Raw genomic sequence first — 18093 nt, 5'->3', positions numbered from 1 at the left:
TTTTTCATTCATTGTATTTGTATCACCAGCATCCTGGGATTGTGCCTGGCACCTAAAGGTACTTAATAAAAGCTTGTTGATTGGTTGGTTGGTTGGTTGGTTGGTTGATGAGTAAGAACCATTACAAGGACACCAGCCACAGGATAGTTACTCCTGGTGGTAGAAATATGACTAGTATTGACTGACTAAAAAGTTCAAAGGGCATTTTAGTCATTCTCCATTATTCTGCTTTGAGCAATGGAGAATGAGTAGGAGCTGTGAAGTTCAATTTGGTGCATCCTGATTTGTGATGAGATTAGGAACAAGCGTATTAAACTCCTTTAAACAAAAATAACAATAAAAATTATGATTAAATACATTTAAAATTACTGTTAATGAATTTGGGTTTCCTATCTCCATAACTAGGAAGGTGTTAGCAGAGCATTGGCTTGGGTACAAAGGAGAAAGCAGTGGCCTGCTTTTCTCCTAGAAAATTACACAGCTAAAGCTGTGGTTATTTTAGTGAATTGGGGGAGGCATGATCTTTTTTGGGGTATCTATGATTCTGTGACTTTTTACCTATAAAGTCTGCCCTAGATCATTTGATATTTTCCCTTGGAAAAAAAAGAGCAAGGACTTTCATTAGACCTCACCTGTGACTATGTTGAGACCTGATTGGCCTAGAATTTGCCACTGAAGTAAAACTTGATAAATAAATAAATAATGATGGTTAGTTTTACTAAGCTACTTTTTTTTCCCCAGTTAGGTGGTATAGTGGATAGAACTCTGGGCCTGGAGTCAGAGAGACCCGAATTCAAATCCAGCCTCAGACACTAGCAAGTCACTTAACCTTTGTTTGCCTCAGTTTCCTCATCGGTAACATGGGAGTATTAACAGCACCTACTTCCCAGGGTTGTTGTGAGGATTATGTGAGGTAATGATTGTAAAGTACTTAGCAAAGTGTCTAGCACATAGTGTTATGTAAATGGTGCTGTTGATGACAATGATGATGGTGCCAGAATCACCATAATAATATCTGTTCTACCCCTACTAGGTTGCAACGCGCCTGAGATCACAAATGCTCCTAATGTGTCCTGGAATAACACTCTCTTATAGAAGCCCTCTATCATTGCTCGGGTGAGGACTAACTCTGTCCCCTACATGTAATTACACTGGTTATCCCTGCCCATGTATTCAAACTAGCTGAGTCTTCCTTATGTAAAGGAAGAATCAGGCTGTTGGATTTATTTACGATATTACCGTAGTATGTGACATCAAAAAAACACCATTTTGGAGCTCTCATTCCAAGAGGAACAGTATAGACAGAAACACTCACAGACCCATAAACGCTCACAAATATATGAGCCCCAGCCACCCTAGTCAGGCTTGTTTTGGCAACCCCCTAAGTCTCTCCCTTTTTGCTACTTAACTAGTGAGTCTTACTCCAAGGAAGTCGAAAGGATTGTGCCGTTCCATTTGGACTTGGATGTCCACCAACATTTCCTTAGCTAGGACACATTGCTCCTGTAGCTGGTTCAGATTCCTTTCCATCTCCTCATCCAGTTTTCTCCCCTTCTCCTGAAGCTCATTCAAAAGTTGCTTCTCTTTGTTGTGCAGGAACTGGTGCAGCTTTAGAAACTCCAGGGAGATGTTTTGCTGCAGATGTATCTTGTTTTCCTGGAAACCTCCATCACAGACATGGTAATTACTGAGACTAGTGTCTGGGGATAGGACCCCCTGTCCCCAACACTCAGACCACTCAGGGAACACAGAACAAAGAGATGTGTACATGACTGAGTTTTAGTACATAGGTATTCTGATAGAAAAATTCCTTCCTGCCCCTGATAAAGTATATCATTCTATGACCTGATGTACCACAGTTTTATTTGGACGTTCAGAAGCTTCAAAACTGTCTCCCTAAAAAGGTAGCAGTGCCATATGGAATAATTCTATACCAAAAGGGTCAAGAGTTCAGCAGTCACAGCAGGGGATAACTACCACTACTGCTGTGGCTGTATAACCTTGGGAAATTCTGGACCTGAGTTTCCTCATCTGCAAAGGGAGAATATTGAACTAAACAACTTCTGAGGTTCCTTCCAGCTCCCACGGTCCATCTTTCAGTGTGACTGAAAGACATAGGCCTCTACCTGGAACATTATGGATTAACCCAGAAGGAAACTGAGCCTCAGGGAAGTGACTTGTCCGAGGTCACACAGGTGGTGTCAAAGTCATGAATAGAGCCCAGGTCCTCTTGACTCGCTTTCTGCTACATGTTGCCTCCAGGCTCCTGCCTGGTCATATGATCACCAGTTTGGGATCATGAGGAAGCTTCAGGAAGTCCTGCTCTTCCCAATTCAGTAATCCTAAAATGACTATCTGATTTGCAAGTCAGGAATTGAGGGGTACCACTTCTCTTCCAATTGCAGAAGAGGGTGGAGATCAGAAGTCACAGGGGTGGCCTTCAAAGGTGACTACAACAGCTGAACTGGAAGATGGTATAAAAAATTCTCTAAGTATGATTGTTGCTATCTATTGTTTCTCTTTTCTACCTATTACCATATTCCTTCTTTTAGATGCCAAGAACTAAAGATGACTCTGTGTCCTAAAAATGTTCATTGAAGAAACAGTTTCTCTTGTGTATTTCCCCAAGCTGTATGTTGTTCTGGGGCAAACATACTCTGGCACATTTAGATGTTAGTGGTAACATCTAATGCATTGTCTAGGAACCCCAACTGAGAGTGAGAGGTCATGGAAGCAGGGCTTGAGTGTGTAGCATAGGCAACAGCATTTTCTCCCTTTGGAGAAGCTCAGAGATACAAAGAGAAAAGGGAAAAGCCAGGAAGTCCAGCACTTTGTGCCTCTCCTAAAGCTCTTATCACATTCTGCTTTCTAGTCTAGTGATTTGGGCATTTGTATGAGCAGTATAATGTAATATAGAACGGGTAGCTAGGTGGCGCAGTGGATAGAGTGCCTAGCCTGGCATTAGGAAGACTCATCTTCCCGAGTTCAAATCTGGCCTCAGACATTTTACTAGCTGTGTGGCCCTGGGCAAACCACTTAGCCAGGTTTGCCTCAGTTTCCTCATCTGTAAAATGAACTAGAGAAGAAAATGGCAAACCATTCGATATCTTTACCAAGAAAACCCCAAATGGGCTCACAAAGTTTGGACATGACTGAAACAGCTGAACAACAACAACAAAAATAAAGTGGAATGGGATAATGATACATATAGCATGTTGAAGATTGTTGTAAGAAAAGTGCATGGTAAACCGTGAAGTGTCTGTTACTAGATTGTAAGCTCCTTAAAGATATCATTTCTTATTCATCTCCGTTCTCGTTGCAGCACATGGCATCTGTCTGTTCAGAGTAAGTCCTAAATAAAATTTTGTTGAATTGATGGGTGAAAGAAGAGACCACAGAGGCCTCAAATGATCCACAGCTTGGTAATTGCCCCAGAGGGAAGGTAGGAATTTTTCACTGAAAATAAAAGAATCTTTAGAGAATTTCCTTCTGGGTCCCTTATAGTTGACATCTTATATCATAAGTAAGGGGAAAGAAACCAGATGGAGAATATTTCTAATATATCAACATATCCAAATACTCATAGCATTAAGCATATCAAGAGAAGGGTCCAACTATTCCATGTTGTTCAAAAGCTGTCAGGGACTTTAATCTCAGTCCAAGAGGCTCCTGTACCCACTCCCTAGCATCCATTCCATCTCAATTTCCCAATCCTCTAGTCTAGCTCTTGGGGTGATCTAAGTGGAAGAAAGGTCTACAGTACCCCAACTTTCCCACTAACATTAACACTATCCCATGGATTCTAGGAGGTCCAGATCTTGTCCCATAACCCATCACACAGGGCTTACCTTATGAGCACAGATTGCCTCCTCTTGCATGCATTTTATCCTCTGCAATTCCTTTAGGCTTGCTTCTACCTGAGCTTGGTTGACGGTCATCTTTCCCTGGGAGTATCAGATGGGGTTATCCTCCAACAAGTTTGAGAGGAAAGGGGGCTACAGGAGAATATCACCTCAATGCCCAATACAGTGTGTAAGAAGATTACTAACCATAGTCTTTTCATGAAATTAGGAACAAATGAAAAAAGGAGCAAAAGAGAGGAGTTTTTTTGGTGTGATAGCTTCTCACTGCATCCCTACTCTCATCCTCACAATAGGTCTTACTCCTCCCTTAAATTCTGAGCAGAATGTAAAGCATGTTGTAATGAATGAATACCTGCTCACAGATAGGGGCAATATCCCAGAGCTGGTTCATTGACATGAGTAGAGCCCAGAAGGGGAACTTTTAGGATGATTTGTATTTTTTGAGCATTTTGTCTGCAAAAAGAGCTTAGTACTTGTTTATATTATTCCTATAAAACTCAAGGTTTGGGGAAGAGGGAAAGGAAATGGGTCAGGGCCCTACATAAAGCTTGTTTCACAGTTTTCCCTAGGGATGGTTCATGGTTCGGGGCTCACCTACCGTGTAGACATGAACAGCTTCAGTTATCTGCATAAATTCCTGTGAATGTCGAACGTCCTTACACTGGAAGCAAGCCAACTTCCCTTCCTGCTTACTGAATAGCTTCAAGTTCTCACCATGCTCTTGGCACTGAGGTGCACTTTGGGTCAGAGGCAGTTCCTTGATTCTCAACACCAATCTCTCTAGCACCATATTGGGAATAAAGCTCTTGTTCTGGCATGGTATGAGGCACTCGGGGCATACTGTTTTCTGGTGATGCTTCCATGACTTCTCAATGCACACTTTACAAAAGTTGTGGCTACAGCTCAGCATCACAGGCTTATGAAACCAGTCATGACACAGTTGGCAGTGCAGCTCCTTAGTAATGTCCTCTATATTTGCCCTAGTGGTTGGAGGGGAGAAAGTGATATTCTTACCCAGTTCTTTGACACTGACATTCATTGAAGCCTTGGAAGAACAACTGTTGAGAGATCGGTCAGATTTCTTGGTCTGTTAGGAAGGGAATAGCTGTAATAAGTTCCTCTTTCTTAACTTTCTATAAGGAATGCTGAAGACATAACAGAAAATCTAGATTACAGGGGGCAGCTATGTATCTCCAGCCAACTGACTGTGAGACCTAGGAATAAGGACTTAGATGCAAAGAATAAGTCTGGAAGAGCTAAACTGCCTAGCCATTGTAACCCCAAAACACCGTTGAAAAGGAAATATACATCACCACTAAGATGAACTCAATTTGGTTCTTCATTTACCGTCCTTGATAGCACTTGTGTGGGAAACCCTGGTCCCCACTACTGTCTGCTTCCAAAGGAAGCAGTGAGCAATGGTGATGGGAGATGGGCAGTGGAGGATAGATAGTGGCAGTTTTTGCATTTTAAAGGATAATTTGTGGAGGAGGAAACTGAAAGGAACAAATTTTAAATGGTAGAATTTCAGGTACCAGTAGGGAAAATTCAATTTAATAAACATTTATTAAGTGCCTAATATACAAAAGGAACTTTGCTAGATGTTGGGGATACAGTGCTAAAAATAACAGCCATTTGGAGGAGTGATGAGTTTCTAGAACCAATAAAATCATATCACTTAAGTACTTGTATACAGTGAATACTATCAATGTGACTGGGGTTCAAAAATCAGAAGAGGAAGAAGGATAGAAAGAGATCTTCCTCACATCCAGGCTGGGAAACAGATTCTCTATGTCCATACTCTCACACTCTACTTTCCATCTGCAGTTCTGCTTGGTTTCTGCTCCTTGGAATAAGATGCCCATCATTCTCTCAACTGAGAACCTGACCTTATACCACACTGAAAAAATTGAAGCCATTCAACAAAAGCTTTTTCCCTCTTCTTCATTTTCCCTCCATATTTTCCCTCATTGTCTGTCTCCCATTCACACATCTTCCTCCACTATCTTTTCCTTTACAACACCACCCTGCTCCACCCCCACCCCAAGGCAAATTCCTCAACATACATCCTTAATTCTATTCCATCTTCAGCATATTACCCAATCTATCATCTCTGGCTCTACCACTCAATCCCTCCCAACTATTGGCTCTTTCCCAGTTGCCTACAAATATACCTATGTCTTCTTAAAAAAAAAATCCTCATTTGTTCCTACCATCCCTACTAGCTTCCATCTTCTGTTTCTAATCCCATTCTCAGCTAAACTCCGTTTCTTCTTCTCTTATTCAATTCTAAACTCCATAATCTGGTTTCCTGTCTTATTGTTCTGCTGAAAATCTCTCTCAAGTTTCCAGTGATTTCTTACTTGAAAAATAGGGCTTCTTCTGGTTGGCGTGGGCCAGAACAACTGACCTTTGGTAAGTAAACTCTTTTAAGCAACCCAATTAACCTATTAATAATCAGACTGGTATGAGCTCCCCTTTCTTTGGTATCTCAGTATTCTCTGAGGGTATGCCACTCTACAACTGACATAATTAGGGCAGAACAGATCTGCCCCCTTCCATTTGGCATAGTGGGCAGGATGGTCTGCCCCCTTATGCCCACTCATCTAAAAAGGAGAATCTCTAAGTTTAGAGTTGAAAAAGTGGGTAACCCCAAATTGCAGAGTTATTTGAAAATGTGATAGCCAGTACAGGGAGTTATCTAGTTACACCAGGGCTTCTATGTAATTCATGTCTCCAGTTGCTTTCTCCACCAGGTGTTGAAAAGTGGCAGGTTCTCCTGAGATGCCTTGGAGCATGTACTCAAGCTGGCAGATTAAAGCTCTTTCCTCTGCTATAGGAAATCAGACAATATTTACTGCATACATCCAACACTGAAAATCACAGGCTAATTAACAGACAATCCAGGGCATCTTTAATTCTTGTTATGGGGTACCAGTTCAAGTTAATTCCTTTAGTGGAAGTCTGGTTGTCTAGATATATTTGTGTTTTCTTTTTTTGTACCACCATCATTGACTCTGTGATGATACCATTGACCAACAGTTCTTTCATTTAGTCTTTGAGGTTTTCCATCACAAGTCACATGACCTAGAACCATCTCTTTCAATAAAAGTGTTAAGTGATCCTTAGATACTTTAAATTTGGGTTGAGTTTTTCTTTTTTGGAATATAAGTTCTTTAAGGTATCTTTTTCTAGAATAAGTCTGTTTCAAACACATTAAAATTTGTTTTTCAGTATCTTTGTCTTCTTTGATTATTTTCTTCAAATGTCAGGATATTTAGGGGAAAGAGCCAAGATGACAGAGAAAAGGCAGAGACTCACCTGAGCTCTTCCAAATTCCCCTCCATACAACTCTAAATAATGCCTAAAAATGTTCTGGAGAGGCAGAACCCATGGTAGCCTGGATTCCAGAGTTTTCAGACCACAAATGGTAAGGTCAGATAACAGGTCAGAAGATGATTACAGGGGTCCCTTTACTGGCCTGAGTACAGAACTCTGCTGCATAATACAGATCTGGGTCATGGTTCTAGGTCTCAGTCCAAGGTGGAGAGAAGCACTAGCACACCAGAGGTTGTGACTGAAGGGGAGTAGAGATACAGGTCCAGGGTGAAAAAGAATGCTTATGGTTGCTCACAGACCTGAGTACAATCCAGGAGAATACTAAGCATACCTCTCTTTAGATCATATCACCATGGAAGAACCAAAAACTTACAGACCCTCAGAACTAGGTCTGAAAATAGTTGCAAAAAAAGCCTAAGGCTTGGGACAGTGTGCCCTTTATCCTAGGAGTAGAGCACAAATTTAACATCAAGTTAAAAGTCAAGAAATAGTCTAAAAATGAGCAAACAACAAAAAAAAAGAACCTGACCTAGAAAGTTATCATGGTAACAGGGAAGATTAAAACATAAACTCAGAAGAAGACAACAAAGTCAAAACTTCTTTATCCAGCGCTTCAAAGAAAAAAATGTGAATTGGTCTCAGGCCCAAAAAGAATTCCTAGAAGAGGTCAGAAAGGATTTTAAAAACCAGATAAGAGAGAATAAAAATTAGGGAAAGAAATGAGAGTGATGCAAGAAAATTATGAAAAAAAAACCATCAACAGCTTGGTAAAGAAAGCACGCACACACACACACACACACACACACACACACATACACACACTGAAGAAAATAACACTTAAAAAACAGAATAGGCCAAATGGTAAAAGAGGCACAAAAATCTATAAGAGAAGAACTCTTTAAAAAGCAGAATTGGCTAAAGAGAAAAAGATATACAAAAATTCACTGAAGAGAAGAACTCCTGAAAAAGTAGAACTGGCCAAATGGAAAAGGAGGTACAAAAGCTCACAGAAGAAAATAATTCCTTAAAAATTAAAATTGGGCAAATGGAAGCTAATGACTTCATGAGACATCAAGAAACAATAAAACTAAATCAAAAGAATGGAAAAATAAAATGTGAACTATCTCACTGGAAAAACAACTGACCTGGAAAATAGATCAAGGAGAGATAATTTTAAAATTATTGGATTACCTGAAAGCCCAGATCAAAGAAAGAGCCTAGACATGATAGTTCAAGAGGTTATCAAAGAAAACTGCCTTAACACCTTAGATCCAGAGGGTAAAATAGAAATTGAAAGAATCCACCAATCACTCCCTAAAAGAGGCCTCAAACAGGAAACCTCCAGGAATATTATAGCCAAATTCCAAAGTTCCCAGGTTGAAGGGGGAAAAAATGAATTTTCCACAAGGTCTGTATAAATACCTTGAAGAAATGAAGCAACAATTTTTTAAATGAAATAAAAGCTTTGGAAGAAAAATTGAAAAGTGAATGATCAGCTTGAAAGAGAAACTGATAAGCCTTACCAAGAAATGGATTCCCTACAATAGACCAGATACTAGAATAAACCAAAACTAGAACAGACCAAATAGAAATCAGTGACTCCATAAGATAGCAAGAAATATTATAACAAAACCAAAACTTTGGAAAAATAGAAGAAAATGTAAGATACATAAAAACCAACTAGCCCGGGGAAAAAAAATCAGAGATAATTTAAGAACCTTAATAATTTAAGGATGCGTTCCCTTCCCCCCCCCCAAAAAAAAAGCTCGGGCTGTCTCTGGGGAATGGGGGAGGGGAGGAAGTGGAGAGAGCGAATGCCTCACTCCCAGCACTTGGAGGGGCTCTCCTCCTTTGCCCATTCTTCGGGCTCCCAGAGATCTTTGTGTGGACTTCAGTGGCACCATGCTTCCTGGGTCTTTCAGTCCCTCTTTCCCAGAGCTCCCCCACCCCACTTCCAGTCAAGCAGTGAGAAGCCACCCCTCCACCCCAGTGAGCACATACTGGGGTGTCCCAACTGTCTTCACAGAGACAACTTCATAACCATGTAATGTGATAGCAAGGTGAGGAGAGAACATCAAGTAAGCAGATGACTGAGACTGGAGAAAGCAAGATGAGTATTACTGCAAGTAGTTGCAGTAGTCCCAATTTTGCTGAAACAACGGTTTCAAAGATCTCTGAGTAAAACTGAAGGAGTGTCATGACAAAGAAGTACAAGCCTTAGAGATCAAAGTGATCAAACTGAAAATGGAACGTATTTTAGATGCACAGAGATTGGAAGAATTTTTTTTTTTTTAGCAAAAATCAACAACTGAGAGCAATGGAAACTATTCATGACACCATTAAAGTTTTGGAAGATAGGTTAAGAACAGGGTTGTGTGACCGTTTGCAAGGGTAATTGAAATTTGAAGATCTTTCCCACCCATTCATAGGCCTATGTGACCCGCTTAGGTCACAGGAAACCTAAGCAACATGTGGTGGGAGGAGCTTGCTCAATGAGAGGAAGAGGAAAGGGTGGAGCAAGAAATGCTCAGAGCCATTAGAGCTGAGGGAGAGAGCAGATGTGTGCTAGCTGTGCTGTGAGTGTGTTTGTGGGAAGGCCCCGGCAAGGGGCAGGATGAGATGGAGTCGTTCTCTGCTGTCATAATTTATGTGAATTTCTTTGCTGCTACGATGGATTGGACTTATTGGTTTTGGGATCTGGTTCTCTGAATAAATGGTTTACTTCTACCTTCTATAATGGAGAGCCTCTTATATTCTGTGATACAGAACTACATAGGCATATTTACAATTGTCATCTATATTGTGATTATTGCCTTGCTAAAACACTGTTGTACAGTGACTGAAGAACCTATGAAGAAAAACAACAACAGGAGTTTGAAAATATCTGGCAAGAAAATCTTAAACTTATCGCCAAACTCATGAATGATAAGAATGCCTTACAAGAAGAAAAAAAACTTTCGGAGCGATTACATCAGAAAATTAAGAAATAGCGTAAAAGCAGCAGAGCCTGAAGAGGAAATATCCAGTGGAGTACAGATCCAGCAACAGATCTTTCTCAATATAAAATGGACATTACTATAATAGATACAAAGGATAGCAGTTAATCAAGATAGGAGGAGAGACCATGGACATGGATTGTATGTTGATTAGTGAAACTGTGCTTTTAAAAATCAAGAAGCAGGAGCAGATGGGAGAGAAAAGTCCAAAGTGAGAAATAAAAATGAGTGATAGCTTATCAGAATTGTTTCATCAGACAACACATGAAGAATATGAATCCTATTTGACAGATAGTTCTCCACTGTGCGAGCCACTGGAAAATCTCCAAGTAGAAGATGAAGAAGAACTATCAGTTGCTGAAAAGAAACTAAACAGTCATGAAGATATATCTGATAAAGTAAAACAAAAAGCATTTGGGGAGCCTTGTTTTAAAGATGACAAAAGAAAGACCATATTGCAAAATTTCTCTCACATTGAAGTGGTACAGAAAAAAGAAGAGAGGAGAAAATTGCTCAAACACACATGTAAAGCCTGCAAAATTTATTATGCAGATATTCCAGAGGAAGAAAGAGAAAAGAAACTACCTTCCTGTTCAAGACATCATTTCTGCTATATTCCTCCTGACACACCTGAAAATGTCTGGGAAGTTGGGTTTCCTTCAACTCAGACTCGTGGGGACGGAGAGTATATTAAGGAAGATCTTGATCCTTTGTCCACATCCCAAAAGGGAGCAGCCTTTCAATGCAATGTTTTCTCCAAAAGGCAAAGAACAGAAGACACGGATATTGAGGAAATTGCAAAAGGTGCCAGAACAAAATTCCTTATTAACTTATAGTTAAAGCTGGAATAAAAAACTGATTTCTTCCCCTCTCAAATCTGCTATAACCTGATTTATATATCATTTAAATACAATATATTAGGAAATAGTTTTAAAAGAATCATTGGATGCCATAAAACTATGATTTTTGTAAAGTCTAAACAATCTTATTTCAAGAAATCATACCAACCTAGATCTGTTAGAAGCAGAGGGCAACAATAGAAAGAATCCACTCATCATCTCCCAAAAGGAACCTCAAAATGAAAAGTCCCAACCAAATCCAGAGCTCCCAAATCGATGGAAAAATATCGCAAGCATCCAGAAGGAAGGAGGTCAAGTACCAAAGTACCACAGTTGGGATCATACAAGACCTGACAGCTTCTAAAAACAAGAGATCTTCAAATATAATTTTCCAAAAGGCAAAAGAGAATATGCTGACAATCAAGAATAAATTACTCTTGGGGCAGCTAGGTGGCACAGTGAGTAGAGCACCAGCCCTGGAGTCAGGAGGACCTGAGTTCAAATTCAGCTTCAGACACTTGACACACTTACTACCTGTGTGACCTTGGGCAAGTCACTTAACCCCAATTGCCCTGCCTTCCCCCCTCCAAAAACAAACAAACAAAGAATGAAATCTTCTCTTAAAACCATCTGTCTTCCAAAAAAAAATTACTCTGAAAAACTAATTTTAATCCCACAGGACAAAAAAAAATGAACCTTTAGTAGAAGACTTTCGAGCATTTCTGATGAAAATAAAGATGAGTAGGAACTTTGAAATATAAATGATTCAAGAGAAACTTAAAAGGGAAATTACATGGAAGATAATTTCAGAGAATCCTGAGGAGTATGAACTGATATAGAGTGAAGTGAGCTGAAGTAGCAGAACAATTTTTAAGAGGACGGCTACATTGTTTAAAAAAAAATCTAAAGGCTTAACATCTTGAATCAATGAAGTCCCCAACCATGTCTCCAGAGGATCTATGAGGAATATTACCACCTCCTGACAGAGAGGCAATGGACTCAAGATGGAAAAGAGATATACATTTTTGAAGCTGGTCACTGTGTGGATTCATTTTGCTTGATTATGCTTATTTTAAGGTTTTTATTTCTTTCTTTCTCATTGTTTTTAATTTAGTGGTGGAGAATCTTGGGGGTGGTAACTTGTCAATGATGATGTTAAAAAAAAAGGTCCGTTGGAACTTTTTTTAATGCATAGAAGAAAAAAGATGTTCAGAAGGAAGCACAGACAAGTAGGATAGTTTTGAAATCAGTATGTAGAATTGCTATGTACTTTTAAAAAGTCATCAAATGAAGATTCACAGTTTGATATAGAATCTTTTTGTGTTCTACTGTATATATGGGATGTATAGGAGAGATTTTGGTGTTTAAGTTCAAAATTTTAATACACAAAAGAGAGGAGAAGGAAATTCTTTAGAGGACACAGGAAAGTTTTTGTTACTGCCATGTTAAATTTAATATGCACTTTAAAAAGTCAAGCTATGTAATAGTTTATCATTATATAAGTACAATTTTCTTAGTTTTCTTTGCATATTGAAATGTTCATATTTGTCAAGTTCATAATGAAAAAAGAAAATTTAGAAATAAAAGCATAGGTTGTCAACATGCACCACACATTTAGAAGGTGATCACCCTTTATGCTGAATGGCATTACTAAACTTAGCAAATGCCATCATTGCATTTGGCGAGGCCCATAGTACAATTCTACCTTTTTCAAACTCTTCTATGTGATTACAGGGTTTTCTGTTCTCAGAGACCAGACACATTCAAAATCGGGTCTTCTGACACAGCCCACTGAAATACTATCACATGCCTTGTCGGTGCTACTGATTCTGTTAGAATCCATGGGCCTGTTCTGAAAAGATTCCTAGTTTGGTCCCTGATGTTGTTGTAATGTAGGAAAACATCACTCTGTACTCCCTATGAATGAAATATCTTTTCTTAATTTAAATATTCCTTTCATTTTTCCACTGGAAAGCATCAACCCATAAAGGGGCTTCCAGTTTTAAATTTACTTATCACAGCCACCACTCTAATTCAAGCTCTCACCACTTCTTGTCTGGATTGTGGTAATAGCCTCCTAATTGGTCTACCCTGACTCTTCTCTCTCCACTCCAACCTAACTTTCACATGGCTCACCTCCCTAGTAAATAAATCCCATTGGTTTCCTGTTACCTTCAGGATTAAATATAAGAGCTTTTGCCATAAAGCTCTGCACTTTCCTATCCAGCTTTCTTACATTTTACTCTCCCTCCACACAGTCTACTATTGAAATTTGCACCCTAAGTGACCCAACTGTTTCCATTTTGGCTTGTCTTCTGGGATGTTTCTGCTAGTCAACATGTAGTAATTAGTAGCAACCCAAGCCCCTTACCTCTAATCTCATTTCCCTATGATAGAGCAAGGGGGGGCAGGAGCTGAGATGAAATGGGCCATCCCCTTTTGTGTACCAATCAGGATTGTCTTGCTCATTATGAAAAGTTGTCTTTAAAAGCAATCTCTATCTTGAATTCCAGACTCATCCCTTGTGGTCAGTCCACCAACACATTTCTGCCTTGGGGTTTTGTTTTGTTTTGAAATAAATTCCTATTGATTTTCTCTACCTGAGTTTGCTTCATCATCGAGAGGCCCGAACAAAGATTTTCTTTTAACACTACAGTGCAGCCTTACAATCTTACTTTCTGTTCTGTAAGCATCATGTCCTATCTCAGTACCTTTACCTCCCATACCCGGAATTCTCCAAAAGCACAGAAACCTAAACGAATAATAAAACAAAAGATCTTCAAATAACCAGCTCCAGGATCTTTGTCCCTTGGGTCAGCTCTCTTTCCCTCCCACCCCTTCTCCCAGACGGTCTGAGGGGAGCATGAAAATGAAAGGGTTAGGTAAGTGTTCAGACTTTAAGAGATTCCCTCAGCAAGCACCTTGATCTCACCTTGATCTCCCTAGCTGTTCCTATTCCCTGTTCCTATTTAAGGTTTGCAGAATGCTTTAGATATTATCTTAGATATTATTAGATATTATCTCTAATATCTTAGATATTATCTCATTTGATCCTCACAACAACCGTGGGAATTAGGTGCTGTTTTATCCCCATTATATATGTGAAGGAACTGAGGCTAAGGGAGTTTAAGTGACTTGCCAAGAATCAGATAGCTAGTAAGTGTCTGAGGCAATCAGGTCTTCCTGACTCCAGGTCCAACAAATTTGACCACTGCACCACCTAGTGGTCTCAGCAGGTTCCAGTCTGAGAAATGTATGCCCACGCACATCACCTAGCTTACTATGAGCATTTATGATTCTTTACCCTGGCTCCCAGGAGGTCTTGGACAGCGAAGTTACAGTGGTTACTTAATAATGACCAGTGCTAGTCAAGGCTTCAGAGATGAAAATCAGGATGCATAGGAAATGATTGCCAAAAATTAGGGTTAGGTGTCTGACAGAGAGGCCCAAGCCCTTAGACCAGAAAAGTGAGTTCAAAGAAAAGACAGATGAGCCTGAAGGTCCTAGCCACTTAGCTAAAAATGTCTCTGCTGCTCTTTGTTCCAAGGGGTTTGGTGCCCAGAATCTAATCGACTAGAGAGAAAAGTTAAGATCCTGTAGTGAACAAGACAGGAAAAAAACCGGATTTGGTTTTTTTTCCGTTAGGGCTATTGCTGGTCCTATGGCTATTGGAGGTTGTTTTTCTAAAGGTATTTTCTAAAGCTACTGACTTTTGAAATAACAAAAAAGTTTATGTTATCTCAGATTATGAGCCTATTGGGGTTTTTGGTCACAAAGGTTGTATCTAATGAGTTTTCTCTGCTTTTTTCTTTAGATTTATGAAAAACTAGTCCTTTTTTGGGTTGGCACTGAAGGAACTTAAGTCCAAAAAACATAATAGCTTTGTTTTCTTACGATGTTAGTTTCTTTTATTCATGAGTCTTACCTTCCTCTTTAAGCTATTTCCTTAAAAATAAAGCATATAGCTTATTTGTAACAAAAATTAAAGATTTGAAAATAAATTCACTTAAATTTGTTATTGTCATTATGAGATGCAATCATTTAATGTCAACTGAATTACATGTATTCATTATGTAGACTAATAGAGATTTTATAGATATATAGACATAGATATAGATATAGATATATGCATATCAAATGAATCTGTGATCTCATCTATTTAGATGCTCTGTCCAATGATGTAGATCACAATCCATACACGTTTGCCGTTTTGTAAGCCTACTGTCTATATCCTTCCATAACTTTGCCCCAGATGGTCCACAAGCTGAAAGCCTTCTTTCATTTCTTCTAATATTGCGAGGATAGCAATGGACCCCTGGGTCTGTCCACCTATTATTCATTAGCCTTGCCAAGTGACCAGCTCATCTTTTCCTATCAAAAGTTTCCCTGGTGACACCTCTTCTTCCTCTTCTCCTTTGAAGTTGTCCATTGGTTGTACATTGCAGCTTTCTTCCACCTTCCTTGCACTTCTCCGTTGTCCTCTGCGTGATACTCATTTTCACTTCTTTGGAGACTATTTATGATGTTCCCTATCTCAAAGCTATTTTGTTGTTCAGTTGTTTTTCTATTATGCCCAACTCTTTGTGATCCCTTTTGGGATTTTCTTAGCAAAAATAATAATGATTTGCCATTTCCTTCGCCAGCTCATTTTACAGATGAGGAAACTGAGGCAAGCGGGGTTAAGTAACCCATCCAGAGTCACATAGTCACTGAGTGTCTGAGGCCACATTTGAATTCAGGTCCTCCTGACCCCAGATCCAGTCCTCTATCTACTGTGCCACCTGGCTATCCTCAAAGCTATACAATAGAACAGGATGTTGGTATTAAAACAATGGACCTTTTTTTTCAGGGAGAATCTTGGGCTTATTGAAGTAGCTTTGTCATCTCCTGAAGGCAGGAGCCTCCAGTCAGGTCTCCTGTTGGTCCATTTGTGCTGTCTGGCCCAGATAGACATACTGATGATAAGCATTATAGATTGTCATTACAACTGAATTTCATAATCTGGACAATAGAAAATTTTCATCTACTTGGTCTTTCTTCTTTAGATAGTCAGACTAAACTCTTTTGAGATATAGAGATGTAGTGATATGTGACATAAAAATACATACATTCCCATTCCCCCCAAAAAAGATTTGTTGTGGGGTTCTTTCTCATTATAGCTTAAAAGTGTTGAGAAATTTTACATCTTTAGGATGGAACCAAGTTAACCGTCTAACCAATCCTGGCCTAAAGTCAGAAGCCAATGTCAACTATTTCCCATCTATGAATACCAGTCTCCTCTCTGTGGAACCTACCATCTGTTAAAAGAAGGGAATGTAAACTTGAGGATAGGGTCTGTTTTTCACATAATTAACACTTAACAAATACTTGTTGAATTGAATTAATGTCTCCAGAAAAGAAGTACCATCTATGTATGCATAATGTGACCAAGACTACTTTTACCTTTCTCATTCTTACCTCTGTTTCTCCCTCTACGATAGTCTCCTTACCTGACATTTACTCCTGTACCACATTTACTTTTCTCATGTTTCTGCCTCACCTAACATTCTTTCCCACATCCTTTTTGCCAATCAAATCTTACACTTTCTTTAAGGCTGTACACTTTCTTGAGGCTCACTTCTTCCAAGAGATCTCAAATCAACCCCCACCTTGAAGTGACTGTATTTTGAATCCCTACAATATTTATCTACAGTTTCTACCACAGTATGGGGACTTGTGTAATTTGGAATTATTTTCAAAATTACTAACTAGATTGCATATTCCTTAGTCACATTGATTTTTTATTTCCTCTGAATTATACAATAGCACTTATATAGGGCTGTATTCTAGGAAATATTTAATGAATAACTGCCACATTTAATTAAAGCTGGTTTTTCTACTCTCCTCACTTTGACACTAAATTGAAAGATCCCTATGGGTATCTTGTGGGTACTTATTACCTCCACCTACACAGATCGCACCCCTTCCCTGTTGAATTTCTTGCCTGATAAATTCATCCCCTGGTGGCTAACCTTGTAGTGATGATTTTCTCTTCATTCTTAGATAGGTTGGTTGTTGGAGAAGACCCACTACATAGCTCCTCAAAGCCTTTCCAGCTTGCCAAGCCTCAGGGTTACGTTCCATGAATGTAAACTTTGAAAAGTCAGGGTCACCTTTATACTATGATGAAGTATCAAAGCTGGACTTTCGTATACTTCTTCAAGCCTTCCTAAATGTCCAGATCAGTAAATACTTCAAAATATTACAGATTAAATCTTCCCAAATTCCTTATAACATCACATACCAAAATATTTACCCACCATATTCGGAAAGACAACTGAATTATGAAAATTTAATCACCTATCCCAAAGGGGCCCTCACCTCCATGAAGGTTTTTTCATTGAGTTGCCCTCCACTTGAAGAAGCATGAGTTTACATCTTTGACCCAGACAGGGATGCAAAACAAGAGGCTGGACACTTGGTGGTTCACTAGAGAATGACAATTGATTGGAAAGATTCAGTAGCTATTGGGCCAAAGAGGAATAAGGATGGCGGGGGGAAGGGGGGGATCTTGCAAGTTCCGTGGCAGTTGGTCAGTTGATGTGACCATGGCTTGCATCAGAGAAGGAGGTACTAGTTGAAGTGCGTTTTTCTCCATACCACCCATTTTTACCTAAGGTGGGACATGGTATTATTGTTAATAGATCCCATGCCCCTGAATCTCTATTGCTCTATGGTAGAAGAAATTGTTTGAGAGACCTGGTTGACTCCCATTTTCCCCAAAACCGGAACATAAAAGGCATTAGAGAGACCAGCTAAACAGTGTTAACAGAATTGCTGTATTTCAACATAGCACCCCATTTTTCTCCTTCACAGATTCTTCAGTCCAGAGAAGACACCAGAGACAGAAATAGTACATCTCAGGGCTCAAGGAAATTAGGATAATGTCCCAATTCACCTAACATTGTGACTTCATTCAGCAAATTAGGGAATGGAAGGCTGTGCTACCTAGGAATTTAAGTTTGGATTATACCACCTACCAAGGAAACTCAATTTCATAGTATACTTAAGTAACCT

General features: G+C 39.4%; 1 protein-coding gene across 1 annotated transcript in view; it reads right to left on the bottom strand.

Moving 5' to 3' along the window:
• Positions 1-17550, bottom strand: part of TRIM69 (tripartite motif containing 69) — a 37486-nt gene extending 19936 nt beyond the window's left edge. Inside the window, exons 1-4 of the mRNA XM_036736888.1 lie at positions 17398-17550; positions 4462-4950; positions 3849-3944; positions 1423-1656 (exon numbers count right to left, since the gene is read on the bottom strand). Coding sequence (XP_036592783.1) covers positions 1423-1656; positions 3849-3944; positions 4462-4950; positions 17398-17403 — 825 coding nt within the window. The 5' untranslated portion in view covers positions 17404-17550. The remainder of the gene's footprint in view (positions 1-1422; positions 1657-3848; positions 3945-4461; positions 4951-17397) is intronic.
• Positions 17551-18093: the final 543 nt, after the last annotated feature.

The sequence above is a fragment of the Trichosurus vulpecula genome, chromosome 8, assembly GCF_011100635.1.
Source record: "Trichosurus vulpecula isolate mTriVul1 chromosome 8, mTriVul1.pri, whole genome shotgun sequence".
NCBI lineage: Eukaryota > Metazoa > Chordata > Mammalia > Diprotodontia > Phalangeridae > Trichosurus > Trichosurus vulpecula.
The sequence above is the reverse complement of the archived record's forward strand: the minus strand, read 5'-3'. Positions and strand labels throughout refer to the sequence as shown.